Source organism: Excalfactoria chinensis, chromosome 19 (assembly GCF_039878825.1).
Source record: "Excalfactoria chinensis isolate bCotChi1 chromosome 19, bCotChi1.hap2, whole genome shotgun sequence".
In the NCBI taxonomy this organism is placed as follows: Eukaryota; Metazoa; Chordata; class Aves; order Galliformes; family Phasianidae; genus Excalfactoria; species Excalfactoria chinensis.
This window is the reverse complement of record NC_092843.1, coordinates 7,574,029-7,591,265: the sequence shown is the minus strand read 5'-3', so window position 1 is coordinate 7,591,265 and position 17,237 is coordinate 7,574,029. Positions and strand designations below refer to the sequence as shown.

Genomic DNA, 17,237 nt, shown 5'->3' with positions numbered 1-17,237 from the left:
TGGTTGGTGTGCATCCCTGGCAGCCAGCGCAGCTCTCTCCCAGCCCCAGCTGTTTGCTGCATTTTGGATCCCACATTCTCCTCCCAGCAGACACGAGCGATCTGAGCTGCTCCTCAGAGTTCCTTTATGGCACTTCTAAGCACCTGCAGAGGTGGCTTTAGATGTCTCAGCCTCTGCCAGATCCAGGGAAGACAAAGCCCGGGCAGCAGGAGCACAGGCTGGATCACAGCTGATCAGTATCTGTTGCGCCCCTGAATCACTGCACTGGATCTCAGCAGTAGCTCCCAGCACAGCCTATTTATGCCATGTTAAATAAGTCTGGTAGTCCTTCCCAGAAATAGCTTTGGAAACCTGAGCCCAAGTTCTCAGGAGGGCTGGGTGACCTCAGAGTGCAGCACTTCCATTTAGAAGGAGGTATAATGCCCTCACTGGAGGGAAGGAATTATCCTGATGAACCAATTAGGGAGACGAGTAGGGGATCCTGATGGGACAGCAGGGCCCCAGCAGTGTGGGTGGTCTCCCTCCTGCTTCCCTTGGGTGCTGGGGCTTCTCTGGCCATCCCACATGCTGTCCCACAGAGCAACATCCCTGACAGCGCCAGCAGTTGCTTGCATGAGAAAATGAGATTAGGAAAATATTTCAAGTATCTGTGTCTGTCCTTCAGGGGCAAACACGCCTGGAGCCAGCACTGTTTGTCCGTCAGCTGGCCTGGGAAAACAGCCAGAAAGCAGTGGGAGACACCTTTGGCAGCAGCGGAGATAAAGCTAAGTGCTGCACTGAATCTGCACGTGCCTTTGGAGAACTGCAGCGCCTTGCTGGTGGGGCACTCACTGCATCTCCATAGCCGAACATCCCAGGGAGGAGAATCTGCATTTTGTGTTTGCTTCCCCGGGCAGGAAGATTTTCCTTGATTCACATTTCATCTGCTCTGAAATCCTGCTGCTAAGAAGTGAAATGTCAGCATGTTTGGAGGCAGGACGGACCTGGAGGGCCTGGCAAAGAAACTCCCTGAAATAATGATGAGAGTTACAGGCCGGTTGTTCTGCAGGCCGGTTATTCTCTGCTGGGCAGCTGGGGCAGGGCAGGTGGGACCCAGACAGAACCGACTCCGGGGCTGCTGCTGTGTGGGGAGGACACCTCTCCATGATTGTAAGCCTATCACAACTCCTGAGATCAATAGGGTAAGAGCCTGCATCCCGGAGAGCCATGTTCCATTCTTCTCTGGGAACTTCAAAGGAGCTGAGCAATCCAGTTCCACGGATTCACTTTGAAAACACCAATGTCAAATCCTAATTGTAGCACACAGAATTCCAGGGGGAGAAATTTCAGCCACATTTCAGCCGCTCTGTCTTCCTACCAGAGAGCATTCACGATTTATCAAACGTCAGTTAACACTGGAAGACACCCGTACAGTTACTGACAACCTCACAGACTTACTGCAGGGCCAGCAGGGCCAGCACTGCCCCCTGCCGCCATGGCCGCCCGGCCCGTGCCCCCCCCGGCCGCCGTAGCCGCCCCGGAAGCGTTCCGCGTTGTCATAGCGACAGTGCCGGAAGGGCGGAAGATGGCGGCGGTGGCGGTCCCGGCGCGGGAAGCGGGGCCGGGCGGCTCGTTCCGCCGCTACCTGGTGCGGTTGGGCGCGTTGCGGGCACAGCCCGGCGCGGAGCGTTCCGCCGGCGGTCGCCGCACCGAGCTGCACCTGCTGTTCGACCAGCTCATCTCCGAGAACTGCGGGCCCGCGCCGGCTGCGGGGCCCAGCGCGCAGGTACCGGGCGCCGCCTCGTGCCGGGGGCTCGCGGCCGGCTGGGGCCCGGCCCGTGTCGGGTCTCGAGCGCTGCTGCAGCCGGAGCGACTCCGTGAGAGCCGGGGACTCCGGGCAGGGCCTGGCAGCGCTCGAGCTGTGCAGCCTCTCGATGACCGTCCGATGCTTTCTTCCCCAGGATGTCTGTGTCCTGCTCGCCCAGGCCTGCCAGCTGGTTCACTTCGACCAGGAGCATCTCGTCAGCAAAGTCTGTCAGCTCATCCATCACCTGCTTAACAGGTTCCAGGTAGGAGAAACTGGCTGTGCCTTATAACCTCGCTGTGCTATCTCCCTGGTCCCCCATTGAGCCAGAGGGACCTTTTGCCACTTCTGTGGGGCTGTGGAACTGACCTCGTGCCGAGTTCCTTGGATTTTCAGTGCAGTGTCCTTTACTCTTTGCCAAGGTTCTGACCTGTGGCTCTAGTGTGACTGGGGGCTTCCTCGTGTAAAGGCTGCTCTCGGGGAGTACTCGTGGCTATAGGATGCTCATGTGCACCTCTCTGTTTCTTAAGTGTAAATTTCTAATTTTGTGATGATGTGTAATTTTAACAGCTGGATTACCCAAATCTGTAGCAGTGGGGGTATCAGCACACTGATCAGTGCAGGATAATGCTGCTTTCTTGACCATAATCCTTCTCTGTTATGACAGGTGGTAGTCGATGAACAGAACTTGAATTTTCTTCTCTCTTACTGCATCTCTGCTCTTAAGCAATGCAGCTCTTGGACACACGTTGAAATTCTGCAAGCCTTAGCAGCTGTTGTTTACAATAATGGACCTAAATGTCAGAAGGTGTGTTTACAAACTAAGAGAAAGTAAGCAAGAAAGGTTTTCATCCTTTACTGTTTCATCTTTTTTTTTTCCTCTTCAGATAAAAATGTGTCTTGTTCTCAAATCACCATTCCTTTTTGGTTAAGATTAGATCCCAATATAATCATGCATAGTATTTGTGCAAAAGTTGAATTGCAGGTGTGTTAGGTGTGTATTTTAATAATCAGTAAATAGCAAGATTTTTCCTATGCTCACTGATGGTGTACCTGCATGCAACACTGGTAGGGTCCATCCAGGATCTGGCTTGAGGCATACAACAGAAGAGGGGCGCCAGGCTCAGTCTGCAGACTAAACGCTTTGATCTGTCCATGTGACAACCAGAAGGAATGTGGGGAGCTTCAAATTGCAAGGCACTGTGCAATCTCTATTGAGGATCCCGAAATTTATCCTGCAGCCTGATCTGGTCTTTGCTGTGCAGTGGTCTCAAAGCTATTTTGAAGCAGTAGTTGTCCGGTGTCATAGCCAAAGTTTGCACAAAGCTTCTTTTTGCTGCAGTGTAACTGGTAGTGTTTGATTTGATGAATTCTCTTGCTCTCCCCAGCTCTTGGCAGTTTGCATTGCAGTTTCTGCAGTTTGGCTGAAGCACAAGGTAGTGATGTTAGCAGTGTTGGAGCTGCCAGCTTGCGTGGGTTTGTAGCCTAGAAAACTGCAGAAGCTTGGTACAGCAGTTGTCATTAACTTAGAATTATGTCTGGGAAGATGGCATACATTGTGACTCAGTCTGAACTATGCTCACACTTAGTACTTTTTAAAATACAAAACAGGAGAACTTTGGAGATAGTAATCTCATCGTTTCAGTAAACACAATCTGTCCGTGGAATTTGAAGATGCAGCTGATGAATCTTTTCTTGTAGCATAAATATGATATGTTTATTTACCAAACAGAGCCAGCAGGCTGAGGGAAGAGCATTGACCCTTAATGACTTTGGCTGATTTGTTTTAGTACCTGCAGGATTTGCTGGGCAAGATGGGACTCCTGGTACAGTTCAGCGATCCTGCTCAGCCCGACGTGGAAGTCAGGAGGGCAGCAGTACACAGCATGGCAAACCTGTGTCTCAGGTGCATACAGACTCTTACAGGTGGGGGAGTGGGTGCTTTAGATGACGTACATTGACAACACAGGCAGGTCTGCTCTGTGCTAGGAGCAGTGAATGCAGGACCTGTAAGCTGCATATGTGTGAATTTGAAACGTAAGTCTTTAGTGCTCTGAGCTATTGATTGTATCATTTATGGATAGAAACTGTAAAGTCTCAGACTTCCAGAAGCAGTGCTATCGTGGAAATATTTAGAGAAGGAAATAAAAAGTTTTGTCTGGTCCTGTAACGACTGCTGGGAGGAATGTCTGTGCTTGGAGATTCAGAATCTGAATGGACACGGTGCTGTGCAACCTGCTCTGCCTGGCTGTGCTTAAAGCAAGGAGGTTGGACTAGACGGTCCCTTCCAACCTCAGCTATTCTGTGATTCTTATTTCAGGAAAATCACTTGTAATACTAGAATTGTCCTTTGAGTATTACCAAACATGCAGTAATGGCTTGAAGTAATTAAATGTGCTGGAAACAGATGCTTAGGAATCCATTAAAAAGATTTTATTTAATGACAAAAGCTACTGCAGCCTTGTCCAGCTTTTACTGTATGGTACTTAAGACAGCAGAGATTAAAGTGACACAGTTGCCCTCTCTTTGTACATTAAATCAAGTAGACATTAGAATGTTCAGCACACTAAAATTGAGAGATGTGGGAGCTAAGAACTGACGGAAGTCATACTAGGTCCCCTTAAATGCAAATTCTTGCCTTTCATCATTTGTAGGCGTGACAGCTTGTTGAGCTATGCCTGGAGATTCATAGTAATTGAAAAGGTAGCCACAGAAGCAGGGAGCTGTAAGGCATGCTAGAATTGTGGGAGCTCTTAGTGCAGGTTTCCCTTTGTTCTTTATAGTAGTAGAGCTGATCCTTTTCAAAGAGCTATCAGTCTGTCTGAGGCTCTGCTCCACAGCCTAGAGGAGGGTTTGCATCTGAGTCTGTGTAACTTTATAAAGCTGTGAAGCAATGATTTGTTTCTCACTTTTGTTTAGTGTGCCTGGACAGCCATGCTTGGATGAGCCCTACAGAAGTATCTGTTTTCAAACATTCCTAAGTGTTCTGCAGTCTTCAAAAGCCTCTAATGTAGATGACATTGTCTTTTGCATGGTAAGTGTCAGTCTGGAATACTCTAATTAGGAGATTGGCTGTTGGAATACTGGAGTTTGGAATGTAAGATATTTGGGCTACTTTCAGCTGAGATTTTGATTAAATATTTTTTTGTGTTTGTTTTAACCGGACAATGTAAATAACTGTCACAGCTACTTCGTTGAGTGAAGCTGTAACTGCTTAAAAAGTCATTTGAAATATGTGAAGTTTCAGTGTTCTGGGCAGGAAAAGAAAGTAATTCTGTTTTTGTTTTCAGTTGCTACAAAATGCACTGAAAGGTATCCAGTCACTTCTGAATGGTGGGAAGATGAAGATAATGCAAACTGACCAACTTGGATCTCTCCTTGCAGTATTAAAGGTAATTACTTAAATTGACACTGAAGACACGTGCTGAAAAGGAAAAATACACAAACGCTTTTGTTGTTGTTTCAGAAATGTATGTTTCATGGGCTGCCAGGGCTGAGCATAGAGATGCCTGCAGCCTTGTACCCAGCTCCATTACCTCAGTATGACAAAAGATCACCTGTCAAACAGGAGCAACCAGAGCCGGCTGCCTTTAAGCCCACAGGGGTAAGCTGAAGTAATACTCCTTTACTGAACTCATGTGTTTGTTGTGGTTGCATATTACCTGGTATGGCATTGGTGGCTAACAGGCTTTCTGTGTTCTGAGCGTGTGATACATTTTGTATTTTTTTTTTTTTTTGCTTTTATGGTATCAGTTGTATGTCTCTGAACTATTGAAATGCTTTGGTTTTGCCCCGAGTTTACAAATGACTGCAGAGATGGATTTACTTGACTTAAGCTGCGTGCGTCAGTTATTCTTCTGCAGCCAAGAATCCTTGGCCTGAAGGCACGGAATTGGTGCTTGCAGACGAGGCAGAGTTCCTTATTTTATAAATTGCATTTTGTCTCCTAGCACTTGGAAAATTATTTGACTGTTCCTGAGAGAAGTCAGGTTCATCTAGTGACTGATTTAAAAACATACATTATTTTTTAATTATTGTTATTTTGGTGGTTTTTTTCCCTCTTTTTCCTTGTTTCCTCGTCTGTTCTGCTTAATCCTTATACAGGTTGTTTTTTATGCACAGTGTTGTACATATTGCTTCTTAGTGCAGTCATATGTATTGTTGCACAGAAGATACTAAATAGTAGTGATAACTCTTCTGGGTAAATTAAATTTCATCTAGAAACAACTCTTGGAAACTAAAGCTGTTACATGTTAATGTCCTATACGGAGGGCATGATTTACTATATTGAACTCTGCTTTTCTTGTGGATTAAAAGTTGTTTTGTTTTCAGTTGGGATTTTATTTTTCCCTTGGTAAAGGATGTACCACTATAAAGCGATGGAACATCTTCCTGGATATATACATATATATAAAATCTAGCTTTCTTCATACAACAGAACCGAAGAAAGAAGTCCAAAGGAAAACAAAAGAAGGGAGAGTTTGCAGAAGAAGGAAAAGAAGATTTGTGTGATACAGGAAATGAATCGAACCACGGAGCAGATGTGGTGAAACTAAACTTGGAGAACAGTCGTTGTGTGGATCCTCGGGCTTGTGCATCAGATATTGTATGTGTGCCTGCTGGGAAGGATCCCTTACCTTCACATGGTACTAGCTGGAAAAGAATCAGCAGCAGTGAGTCAGAATATTCTGATGCTGAAGGCGGAATACAGAGCAAAATGAGGTTATTGTTCTTCATGTAAACGTAAAGCATAGTAGCATATAATACTAGGTTAAGTCCATTACTTTACACTTTTTGTTATTTTTTAAATGTTCTCGTTTATTATTATTTTTTAAGATCTTATCAAGCCAAAGTTCGTCAAGGGGCGCTAGCGTGTTTCCTCTCTGCTATAAAGTCAATAGAAAAAAGAATTCTTTATGGCTACTGGTCAGCATTTGTTCCTGATGCACCCGGCATTGGCAGCCCGCAGTCAGTGTCCTTGATGACTATTGCTTTAAAGGACCCTTCTCCTAAGGTGAGACAGTCCTGAATAGATGATGCATTGTATTTTCCATGTATTAATTGCAAGGGTTGTCTTCTCTGGCCTTTAGTCAGACTTCAGCTGTATTTGTGTTGCTTGCTCTCTGTACCACAAGAAATAAAAGGGGATGTAAGGAAACCAATTACAGTCATTACTCATTTCTGGTGTAATGGTTCCTGAAGTTATACTGCATAGTAAGAATGTGGTACAAATCATGTGCTTGAGATGAGTATTTAAGAGGGCCTAGGAGAAAATAGTGGATTCTTAAAAGATCTGCTGTAGCTAACAAAAATGTTTTATTGTTTCAGACACGTGCCTGTTCTCTTCAAGTTCTCTCAGCCATTCTGGAAGGTTCTAAGCAGTTTCTTTCTATTGCTGAAGATGCTAATGATCACAAGAGAGCTTTTACTCCCTTCTCTGTAACTATTGCTTCTAGCATCCGGGAGCTGCACCGCTGCCTGCTGCTAGCCCTGGTGGCAGAATCGTCTTCTCAAACACTAACTCAGATAATCAAGGTAAAACTTTCAAGTGCTGCACGAGAGCTGAAATTGGTCTCTAGACTTCTGAAGAAAGATTGCCTGAAAGTTCTTGTGGCTGTTAAGGAGCAGGGGTGAAGAAGAAGGGCAAATAGACTGAAGCCTTGTGATGTAGTGACAACAGTGACTGAGGCTTTCTGCGAAGTCCTAGGCTTTTTTTTTTTCAGTGCATTTTTCTTGTTCTGCATTTCTTTCTTTCTTTATTTATTGAGATAAGTGAACCTATGAAATGATTCTAGAGGCTCACCCTGGCTTTGAAACCTGAATCTGAACAGCCTTCTTGAAAAGCAAAAGTTGTTCATGCGCTGTTGAAATGACTTGATCTTTATGCCAGGTCACAGTAGGAGCCAAGCTTGCAACCAATTTTCAATAGCAGATAATTGGGCCATTTGTTTTAAGGTGTCCTCAGATAATTAGCTGTCAGAAATGACCTAAACTACTGTCATAAAATGCAATCTGCTGGAGGCCAGACACTGTAACCACCATGCCACATATGTTCTTTTATTTGTTTCAGTGCCTTGCAAATTTGGTTTCAAATGCACCGTACAGCCGTTTAAATCCTGGGTTGCTGACAAGAGTTTGGAACCAGATAAAGCCATACATTTGCCATAAAGGTTTGTGTTCTGTGTGAAGCCTCTTTTTACATGTTAGTCCTTAATTTAGCGTTGGTTAATATACAATATATACATAATTAGAGAGAGCACTACCAAATTGTATGTTATGATGTGTCTCATCTGAAAACAGATGAAGGAGACTGATGCAACAATGAGATGCTAATTGGCTTTCTCTTTCCCCTCCCTGTTCTTTCTTGCAGATGTTAATGTTCGAGTTTCTAGTCTCACACTATTAGGGGCTATCGTATCTGCCCAAGCACCTTTACCAGAGGTGCAGCTACTTTTACAGCAGCCCAGTTCTTCAGGGCTAAGCAACAGTGGTAGTGCAACCCCTCATCGTTTTAGTTTTTCTGAGCAGTGGAGAAAAGCACTCCCCTTGGAAGGGGAATCTCCAGAGAATCCATCAGGATGTTTGCCTCCAGAACCATGCTGGCTTATTCGTCTTTGTATTTCTGTCATTGTTCTGCCCAGAGAGGATTCCTGTTCTGACAGCGATGCTAACTTTCCATCTGGGAGTGTTTATGAACCATCTCCTGTTCGACTGGAATCCTTGCAGGTGAGAATGAGCAGTTAGCTTGTAAAGCAATCATCTTGCACAGTATCACATAGCCTCAGGCCTGCTGAGTCTCGTGGGTTGCCTTTGCTCCTAGCTCTTGCAGAGAGCTGTAGGCGAAAGCATTTGCTGGAGCAGCATTTCTGGTCTGTTGTGACTGAAAGAATGCTAACATTTTGATTCTGTGCTTGTGGCCACAGAAAAACCATCCCGTAGTAAAGCTGCAGCAATGAGTTCACCTGCCTGTCATTTTTGTGTCTTTGTTATGTTTAAATGTTTAGTTGTGTGTGCTGGCATCTGCTGGAGGCTGTGAGTCTCCCTCGTGCAAATTCCTCCATACAGAATCTATCTTGAAGTTTTGATAGAAAATGGGGGAAGAATTCTGCAATTGGTAAACAGAGTACAGAGAGCTGTGGGATGGTACTGGTGTGACTAAAGAAGTACTCGTGTATGTTAAGACTTGGCCATGTTTTTCTTCATGTAACCACAGAAAATGGTAATATTTTGTAATGTGCATCACAGAAAAACTCATACTTCTGGAATGGTGCATATTTGCAGAGCACAGCAGCAGTGTTGTAGGAGATGCAGAATGTATTGCTCTTACAGGCAATAGCTTTTTTCACTACAGGAGACTTCTCTTATAGTAAATAATTCATTGAGTTGCTACCTGATAGTGCTTTTGTGGCTCTTTTTTTGAACAGGATAATGGAATTGGAAGGGTTTCAATTAGCTCTACTATTCTAGACGTTGTGCTGTAAGGTGTACCTGTTACATTATACTTCAGTGTATGTCTGCTGTGTTGATTACCCTGTTAACTTGCTCTCTGTATTAGGGGTATTTTGGTTTAATAGAAGGAAAAAAAAATACTGAATTTATCTTTTGCTTGTGTTTAGGTGTTAGCTCTTCTTGTGAAAGGGTATTTCTCTATGGCTCAAAGCTATTTGCTAGAACTTGGAGAAGTGGCTTGCAAATGCATGGAAGAAATGGATCCATCCATTCAGCTTCATGGAGCCAAAGTAAGTGTGTGAGGAAAGGCCAGTATTGTTCTGTCAGGTCAATTTTGTCAATCAGTGTGCTTTGTGAATACAGATGAGTAATGGTGAATATTCAGAGAGTCTGCAAGTTTCATGTAGCAGCACTCTGTGATAAACTGGTGCTTTTCAAAGTGGCGGTGTGCTGCACTTGCAGAAATGCATTGTGACCTTCCAGTCTTGAACTTTGAGTAGAGGTTTGGTACCCTGCTGAGTTCACTGAGAAGTTTGGGAAACGCGTGTACTACAACACCGGCCCTTCCCTAATTTATCATCACTTGGTGCATGAACTGTGGTCTGTTACCCAATGAAAAACTCAGAGATTTTGTCTTTACTCAACTGTTTGTTATACTTCTTTAGCTGGAGTCTCCGTGTAAGAAAGGCTTTTCCTCTGGCTCCTTCACTAGTGTGGACAGGATAGAGAAAAAATTAATACTGGATCTTCTTTACCCAGAGAACAAAAATACAGCTATAGTCCTAGATAAAGATTTCTGTAGTTTGGTGATACTTGAGTCACCCTGATAAAGGCCTGGTTGCTTTCTGCTTCCTTGCAGCTTCTGGAGGAGCTGGGCACGGGTGTAGTACAGCAGCACAAACCCGACTCAGCTGTTGCTCCTGAGAAGAGAGTGCCAATCAGCATGGTGAGTGTGTGGGCTCCCGCTCAGATTCTGCTTATTTGAGCTTCCTTTCTTGAATTCCCTTCAAAGTTTCTGATGTGGAAACTGATAAATCAGTCACAGGAAAGCAGAAAGGAAGTAAGTACCCTGCAGCTTTATAGGTGCTGGTATGTACAATTTCTGCAGTTTTCTGCATTAATTTGGCATTCATTTTGGCTGGTAGGCAAGTAATCTTTTTACATGGCATTAACACTGCCTTTCTGCCTTTCCTTATCCATCTTTTTCCTGTCTGACGTAAGTCAGCAAGCTGGAAGACCAGTTCAGGCTTTGTGTGTGTCATTACTATCACATAAAAACATGTTTAGAGTTGTGGTGAGCTTGCACTGTTACAGGAGTCTGCTTACATGTGGAGTGAGGGTGGCCACAACCTTGTATGTGACTTCAGAAACATTCATTGCCTGAGGCTGTTGTTTAGATGGGTTTGCTGAAGCTGGGGAACTGGCATTGTAGTAGTAATGTAGACCTGTTTGTTTCTGTGAACACAGGGAAATGTTATAAAGTTCTTTAGATTAAGCTAAATTTTAAGCTTGTCACCAGTGACCCTTCCAGGCAGGAAATGTGTCCAGCAGCACCGGCTTTCTGTTACTTGATATGAATGTAAATTGTCAGGCAAATGAAAATACCCGTCTGTGTGATTTCAAAAATGGAATTGTTATTCTACCTAATGCAATCTAATCCAAGTGTGTGTGTGTGCCCTTGAGAAGGAACAACTCGGTGAACAAGTGCTTTGTAGCACTACTAAAATGTCTTGAAAACATTGTATTTTTGGTGCTAATTATTTTAGGGTTCCAAACAGCTGTAATCACTTTTCTGTGAGGTTATGCTGCCTGCTGTAAGTATGTCTTCTGGATGACAGTAGAAAAAGACAAATTATTATGGAACTTCAGCATAATTGCTGAGTTTAAATAGGTAAACTGCTGTGTCTGTAGGTTGTAACCTTCTGGACCATGATGTTGAATGGCCCTTTACCTGGTGCTCTCCAGAATTCTCAACATGCAACTCTTCAGACGAGTGCCTGTGATGCTCTGTCCTCCATCCTGCCAGAAGCTTTCAGCAGTCTGCAGGTAATAAAGCACTCCTATTAGCTCAGCATTCTTACCTATGGAGATATTTTCTTGACTACTGCATTACGGAAATATAAAACCCTTAACATTTACAGGGAGAAGGGAGAGAATGAGAGAATGTTTTTTTGCATTCAGAGTAAACTGTGACCATTGAAGACTGGAAAAGGCAATATTGGGAGTAATTAGTCTCACAAAACAATTAAACTGTGGGTCACAGAAGTTCTTTGGCCCTGCTGTGAATGCTCAGCCTTGACTATTGATGCATGGGAGGGCAGGAATTTCATTGCATGGGAAGGGTGAAGGGTTGCTATTTTGCTGGTTAAGCAGTTGAAGAGACAGCTGGCTTAACAGCCGTGGACTGTTCACCAATTCACATGCATGTTTTTTCTCTTGGCTAGTTTTTAAAACATTAAGCTGCAGTGTTTGCCCTGTCGGAAGCAAATGAATATGTTGGCCCTCCTCTCCTTTTGCAACATGAAATATGCTCTTAAACATGAAAGCCTTGGCAGTGTATCACCACTGCATTGTGCAGCTCCTTTTGTGTCACTGTGCCCTTCTTGATGGGGAGTACTTTGCCAGATCTCATTTGCCCAAGAATTGCCAGTGCAGCAATATCTCTGGAATTCTCAGCCTGGTTTCTCCCAAGTACAGCATGTGCTTCATCACTCTGTACTTTGATCTTGTACACTCTCTTGTCCCCGTGGCCATGTGGGGTCAAGTCAGTGCCCACCCTGACCCTTTGCTCTGATGAAACAAAGATCTTTGTTGCGGGCTGGTAAACTGACAATCTGTCCAGGATGAACTTAATCTACCTTGTTGTCCTTGTTCACAAAGTGGGAAGAGTGAAGTAAGACAGGAAAAGGAACCTATCCAGTTTGTTTTACTTCTGATGGGCCATTTACCTTCTGCGTTTGGATGACAGTTAATATTTAGTTTCCTTCACAGTATTATCTAACAGCAACAAGGTAACATTTTCTCTGGAAGCGTTCCAGTTTCCTGCGTGGCATCATCAAATGCCCATCAATTTACTTTGAAGAAAAGAGTACACTCTGAATAATAGTTTTCTATAGATGCCATGTATTAAGGCCTCTCAGAGTATTTGTTGGCTATTTTTCTTTGTGGGACGGTTTTGTTTTCTGTTTCCTCTCTTGTTGCCATAACTGTCTGTCATTTCAGAACGACCAGCAGATACTGTGCATCACTCTGCTGCTTGGCCTGAACCACAGCGAGACCCCACTGGTAAAAGCTGCTGCTGTACGTGCCCTTGGGGTCTACATCCTCTTCTCTTGCCTTCGTCAGGTCAGAACTAGTTAAACTTTTTCTTACTTTGAACCATTTTAGAATGAGTTTGATGAACCGTAAGATGGGGACATGAGTTCTTTCGCAATGAGCCTTCCTTCATTCTTTTGGTCTTTGGCATGTATCGTTTTTCTTTACTACCCCAATCTGTCCCTTGCCTGGTATGGGAACACAAATCAGTGCGGTTCTGTGTGAGATGAAGCAGAACCCAGAGTGCCTCATCAGGGAGCCCAAGAAGAGGAGAGGACCTTCACCAAGCTCTTGGAGACCAGAGTAGGAAAGGAACAGCAATAAAGTAATGCTGGGAAGAAGGGAGCAGCTGCACTCTGTTGAGTTTAACTAAAGATTTTGATGGGAAGGCTTCAGTTTTGCTTACAGCCATGAAGTGAAGCTTACATAGAGAAAAACACTGGTTTGCTTCCACAACAACATGATCTTAGCTCACTTAGAGTAGCAGACTCATTTTTGCAACGTGGCCTTAAATTTTAACTGAAAATGATGCAGTAGCTGATATTGAGAGTTCAGTCCAAATATATTGAAAGAAAAATTCTTTATCTTGGGCAAAGGAATGAAAATGAAATATATAGTGCCATAGAAGAGATGATAAAACAAGCAGCTCAGCAGGGAGTTTGGCAAAGCAATTACTTTCTTAATGGTGGGATTTAATGAGTGTAAGAATGGCAGTCCAGGTAATTATGTTAAAATCCAAAGTAACTGAAGCACCAATGAAATGAAATTATACAGTGAAACCTTTCAGCAACTGCTACCCAGGAGAGCGGTGAACTTGGTCACCATGGAGGCTTGGACTGTTAATTAAAGATCAAACAAAGCTGTGCAGGAAGCACAGTAAACATGTTAAAAGTTGTCGCCTAAAAAAACCATATGTTAATAGAGGCGGTCTCTGTGGAGATCCTGTTTTCCCTATCAAAGCTCGTGTGTCTGTCACTAAGGAAATCACCCATTTAAAAAAAGTAGCAATGACAAAACAAACAAACAAACAACTTTTTCTAATTGCAGATTTTTTTTCCTTTATAGGATGTGATGTTTGTAGCAGACACAGCAAATGCTATCCTGAACTCCCTCCATGACAAGTCTCCCAGTGTCCGTGCCAAAGCTGCCTGGTCCCTGGGCAACCTCACAGACACTCTGATTGTCAACATGTAAGTGGAAGCACAGCCCGTCTCGGTGCCTGTATTGCTGGAGGGCAGTTAGTATCTAAAAGACAAAATCTGTGGTTGCTGTGTCAAAACCGAGTGCTTCTTTGTAACCTCTCTTTAGCCAGCGTTTCTAGTTGTGTGCAGGGCAGTGTCAGCAGTTTCCCACTGCCCTTGGTGTTGGACTCAACTGCTTGGTTTTGGGTCTTTCTTGTCATTAGTTCCAGTGCGTACACCAAGCTTACTGTTCTGGTTTTTGTGTGTCACTTTGTGTAGCTGTGTGTTCCTTGGTAACTTTACTTTCAACGTAACCCAAAGGTAGGACTGATGAATATTTAACACTTCCTCAAGTCAAAGACTGAAGGATGTCCAACCAACTGTTACATTTTTAACAGAGAAATAGTTATCATATATTCCTGCTAATGAATTGCCTCTGAGCAATTCATTGCCCTCTGTCTTTTATTACAAACTTAATGCATTGCTAACAGGCTTTCTTGCATTGATAGCTTGGTTTTAAATTAATAAACATAGTGGTCACATGTAGTAAGGTCTGCCTTACATATTAGCCTTCTAAAGAGTGAAGGTTGTTCATACGACTTTATAAAGGATTGTATCACATCTTTGAGAGTGGATTTTCTGAGCCAGTCTTTCACAGTGTGATTCTTCTACTAGGGAAACAATGGGGCAAAGTTTCCAAGAGGAATTCTCTGATCTCCTACTGTTGAAGATGTTACGGTCTGCGACCGAAGCATCCAAGGACAAAGACAAGGTATGACTTAAAGAAAGAGGGTGGAGGATCGTGGTTGCATTTCTTTATTGAAAAGGGCACTAGCTGCATGCCTGTGGGATGTTCTGCCCCAACAAACAGGGAGCTGCAGGTCAGCATCCTCCTCTCCCAGTTGATGTTTTTGTTTTCCTCTCCAGGTAAAGAGCAATGCAGTCAGGGCCCTTGGCAATCTGCTTCACTTCCTGCAGCCGTGTCACGTAGCACACCCCAGGTTTAGGGAAGCCATTGAAGAGTCTCTCCAGGCCCTTGTTTCCACTGTTGAGAGTGAGGCCACTATGAAAGTGCGCTGGAATGCTTGTTACGCACTGGGCAATGTATTTAAGAACAGTGCCTTGCCTCTTGGTGAGTAGCCTTGTCCCCCTGGCTCAGTCTTTGTACAGCAGGTTGTGGGGCTGATAAGCTCTGTTAGAAATGTGTTGCAGAAGAGGGGAGAAAGCAAACGGAGCTGAATTGTGCCGTCATATCCAAAAGTGCATCTTTCTGGGAACTCTTATCAGTGAAGTAGGTTCAGATCCTGAAAACGCTAATATGGTCATAACTGTGCTACCTTCACTTGGATGCGTCATGTTAGAAAGGAATGGGATCATAGTTGTGGATTGAAAATGGGAAAGCAAAACATTTTTTCTCTCAGGAAAACGTCAGCAGGTTAACCTGCTTTAAAACTACTTTCATAGCTCCTTATTTGCACGGGTCTAATTAGACGATACAGAACACGTAAGCCATTAAATATTTAGGAGATACAGTCACCGTTTTCTTTGCTATTTTGAGTGCCCGAAATGGGTTTGTGGTTTTGCTTTTATCGTTAGTATTTATTTAATGACAGGAGAGGCTGCTTGGACCACACAGGCGTATGGGGCGCTTTCCTCCGTGGTGAAGTCATGCAAAAATTTCAAAGTCCGCATCAAATCGGCCATGGCCCTCTCCATCCCCAGCAGGAGGGAATGCTACGGACACACAGAGCAGTTCTGCCATGTCTGGAGTGCCTTGGTGGAAGCCCTGCAGAAGAGTGAGGACACCGAGGACTTCCTGGAATTCAAGTACAGCGCCAGCCTCAGGACCCAGATCTGCCAGGCTCTGCTCCATTTGTTGAGTCTGGCGACTAACACAGACCTGCCACTCATCTGGGAAACCATAAGAGCAAATGGTGATGCCATCAAATCCTATGTTGTGCAATATATGAAATCTGGAGTAGAAGACAACGAAGCAGGAACGCACACAGACTTGTGTGAGAGAGAGAGACTATTGAGAGGAGCTATTGAACATCTGCATGGGGTAGAGAAACAGCCAGAGTGCAAAACTCGAGGGAGGGTGTCCGTTTATCTAGAAGAGATCTTGACAAACCACGTTGGTGCCACTGAGTTAACAGAAGCCTGAAGAGGAGTGAGCAGGACTTGCACTTCGATGGTGCGAAGAGAGGAAATGCGCTGCTTTCATTTATGCAGAGCATCCAAAAGAATGGTTTCCTGTTGATGCTGTCAAGCAGTTGATTTCCAACTTCAATCACTCCTTGCACCTCATTAAACAGTTCTTTATGTTCTTGTTTTCCATGAACTCTAGAAGTTGTTCTCACTTGGTTTTGTTTGTAATTGTAACGGTGTTCCCCCTTGAAAAACAAATGCCTTTTCCTTCTTGGTATGTTTTATAAATGGAGCCTGTTGTGTGAGCTCCAAGAGTGTTTTGTTACTAATGCTGCTATATTCAAAATCACTTTTGTAAAAGAGGGTTGGGGCAGAATTTTGTTTTTTTAAGCACTGCCAGTTTTGCTGCTCTGCTGTTCCTGCACTAAACCCAAACGTGCCAATATTTGAATACCAGCTCAGAGCAAACATGCTTTGCCTCTAACTGTCTGTTCCTGGTACCTCACACCTGGATCGGCCTCCCCTCCCCGCTGCCTTCGCTCCCTGTCTCCCAAGAGCTCAGCTCAGCCAGTAACTGCCGCCTGCTGTGCTGAGTGGATGGCAGCTGCGGGTCTGACTTCAAACCGGTGCCATTGCCTTTTTGTGGGACACGCTGGGATGTTCTGCGCCTCGTGGCCGTGTGCCCAGTGCTCAGGGTTTGTCCCCTTCCCCTTCCTTCAGGCTCGCTTGTTTGGTTTGTGCTGATAAGCTGCAGGTCGGGACTCTGTGACGTTGCCAGGGGCTGATCCGTGCCTTCAGGAATGAGGCAGCCCGAGTGGCTCTTGGGGAGCTCCGTGCCCCTGCTGTCCTAACCTCTGTGGGATGTTTGAACAGAGTTCAGAGCAAGCCTTTGCTGTCATAAAAGCTCTGTGGCATACAGCATTTGTCCTCTGTTCTTCCCAGCCTTGCTCTTGCCACAGGTTTCAGTGGGCCTCAAGTATTTGAGAATCCGAAACCCGTTCAGCTCAGTGCGAGCCGCGGCCCGGAGCCTCTCACTGGAAGCGCCGAGGAGAGCGGCTGCAGGAGCGGAGATCCGCCGCAGGACGAGCAGAGCCGCCCTCGGGCTCAGCCGCTACGCAGCACCCCGGGCTGCAAAGAGCGCCGTGCGGTGCGCGCTGCTCCGCTCCGTGCGCGGCCAGGGGCTGCAGCGGGCAGTCAGGGCTGGGAGCTTTGCAGGGCTGGGGGCACGGGTTTGGTTTTAGGGCCCAGCTTGGCACGTGGGAGCGCTGTGCGTCTCCTGCCCGCTCCCGACGCGGCGTTTCGCTCAGTACCCGCGGGCGGTGCGGGGCGCTGCGCTCTCGCTGTGCTCACCACGCGGGCTC

At 45.1% G+C, this 17,237-nt stretch overlaps 1 protein-coding gene across 1 annotated transcript; it reads left to right on the top strand.

The window, feature by feature from the left end:
* The first annotated feature begins 1,558 nt into the window (after positions 1 to 1,558).
* On the top strand, positions 1,559 to 16,357 carry HEATR6 (HEAT repeat containing 6). Its single transcript, XM_072353448.1, has 20 exons — positions 1,559 to 1,765; positions 1,941 to 2,048; positions 2,451 to 2,591; positions 3,574 to 3,689; positions 4,703 to 4,817; positions 5,074 to 5,175; positions 5,250 to 5,387; positions 6,222 to 6,505; positions 6,620 to 6,797; positions 7,112 to 7,318; positions 7,854 to 7,953; positions 8,154 to 8,509; positions 9,400 to 9,522; positions 10,092 to 10,178; positions 11,144 to 11,278; positions 12,455 to 12,577; positions 13,613 to 13,737; positions 14,404 to 14,500; positions 14,656 to 14,860; positions 15,342 to 16,357. Exons 1-20 carry the CDS (start codon positions 1,565 to 1,567, stop codon positions 15,890 to 15,892), a joined length of 3,492 nt encoding a protein of 1,163 aa, XP_072209549.1. The 5' UTR covers positions 1,559 to 1,564; the 3' UTR covers positions 15,893 to 16,357.
* Positions 16,358 to 17,237: the final 880 nt, after the last annotated feature.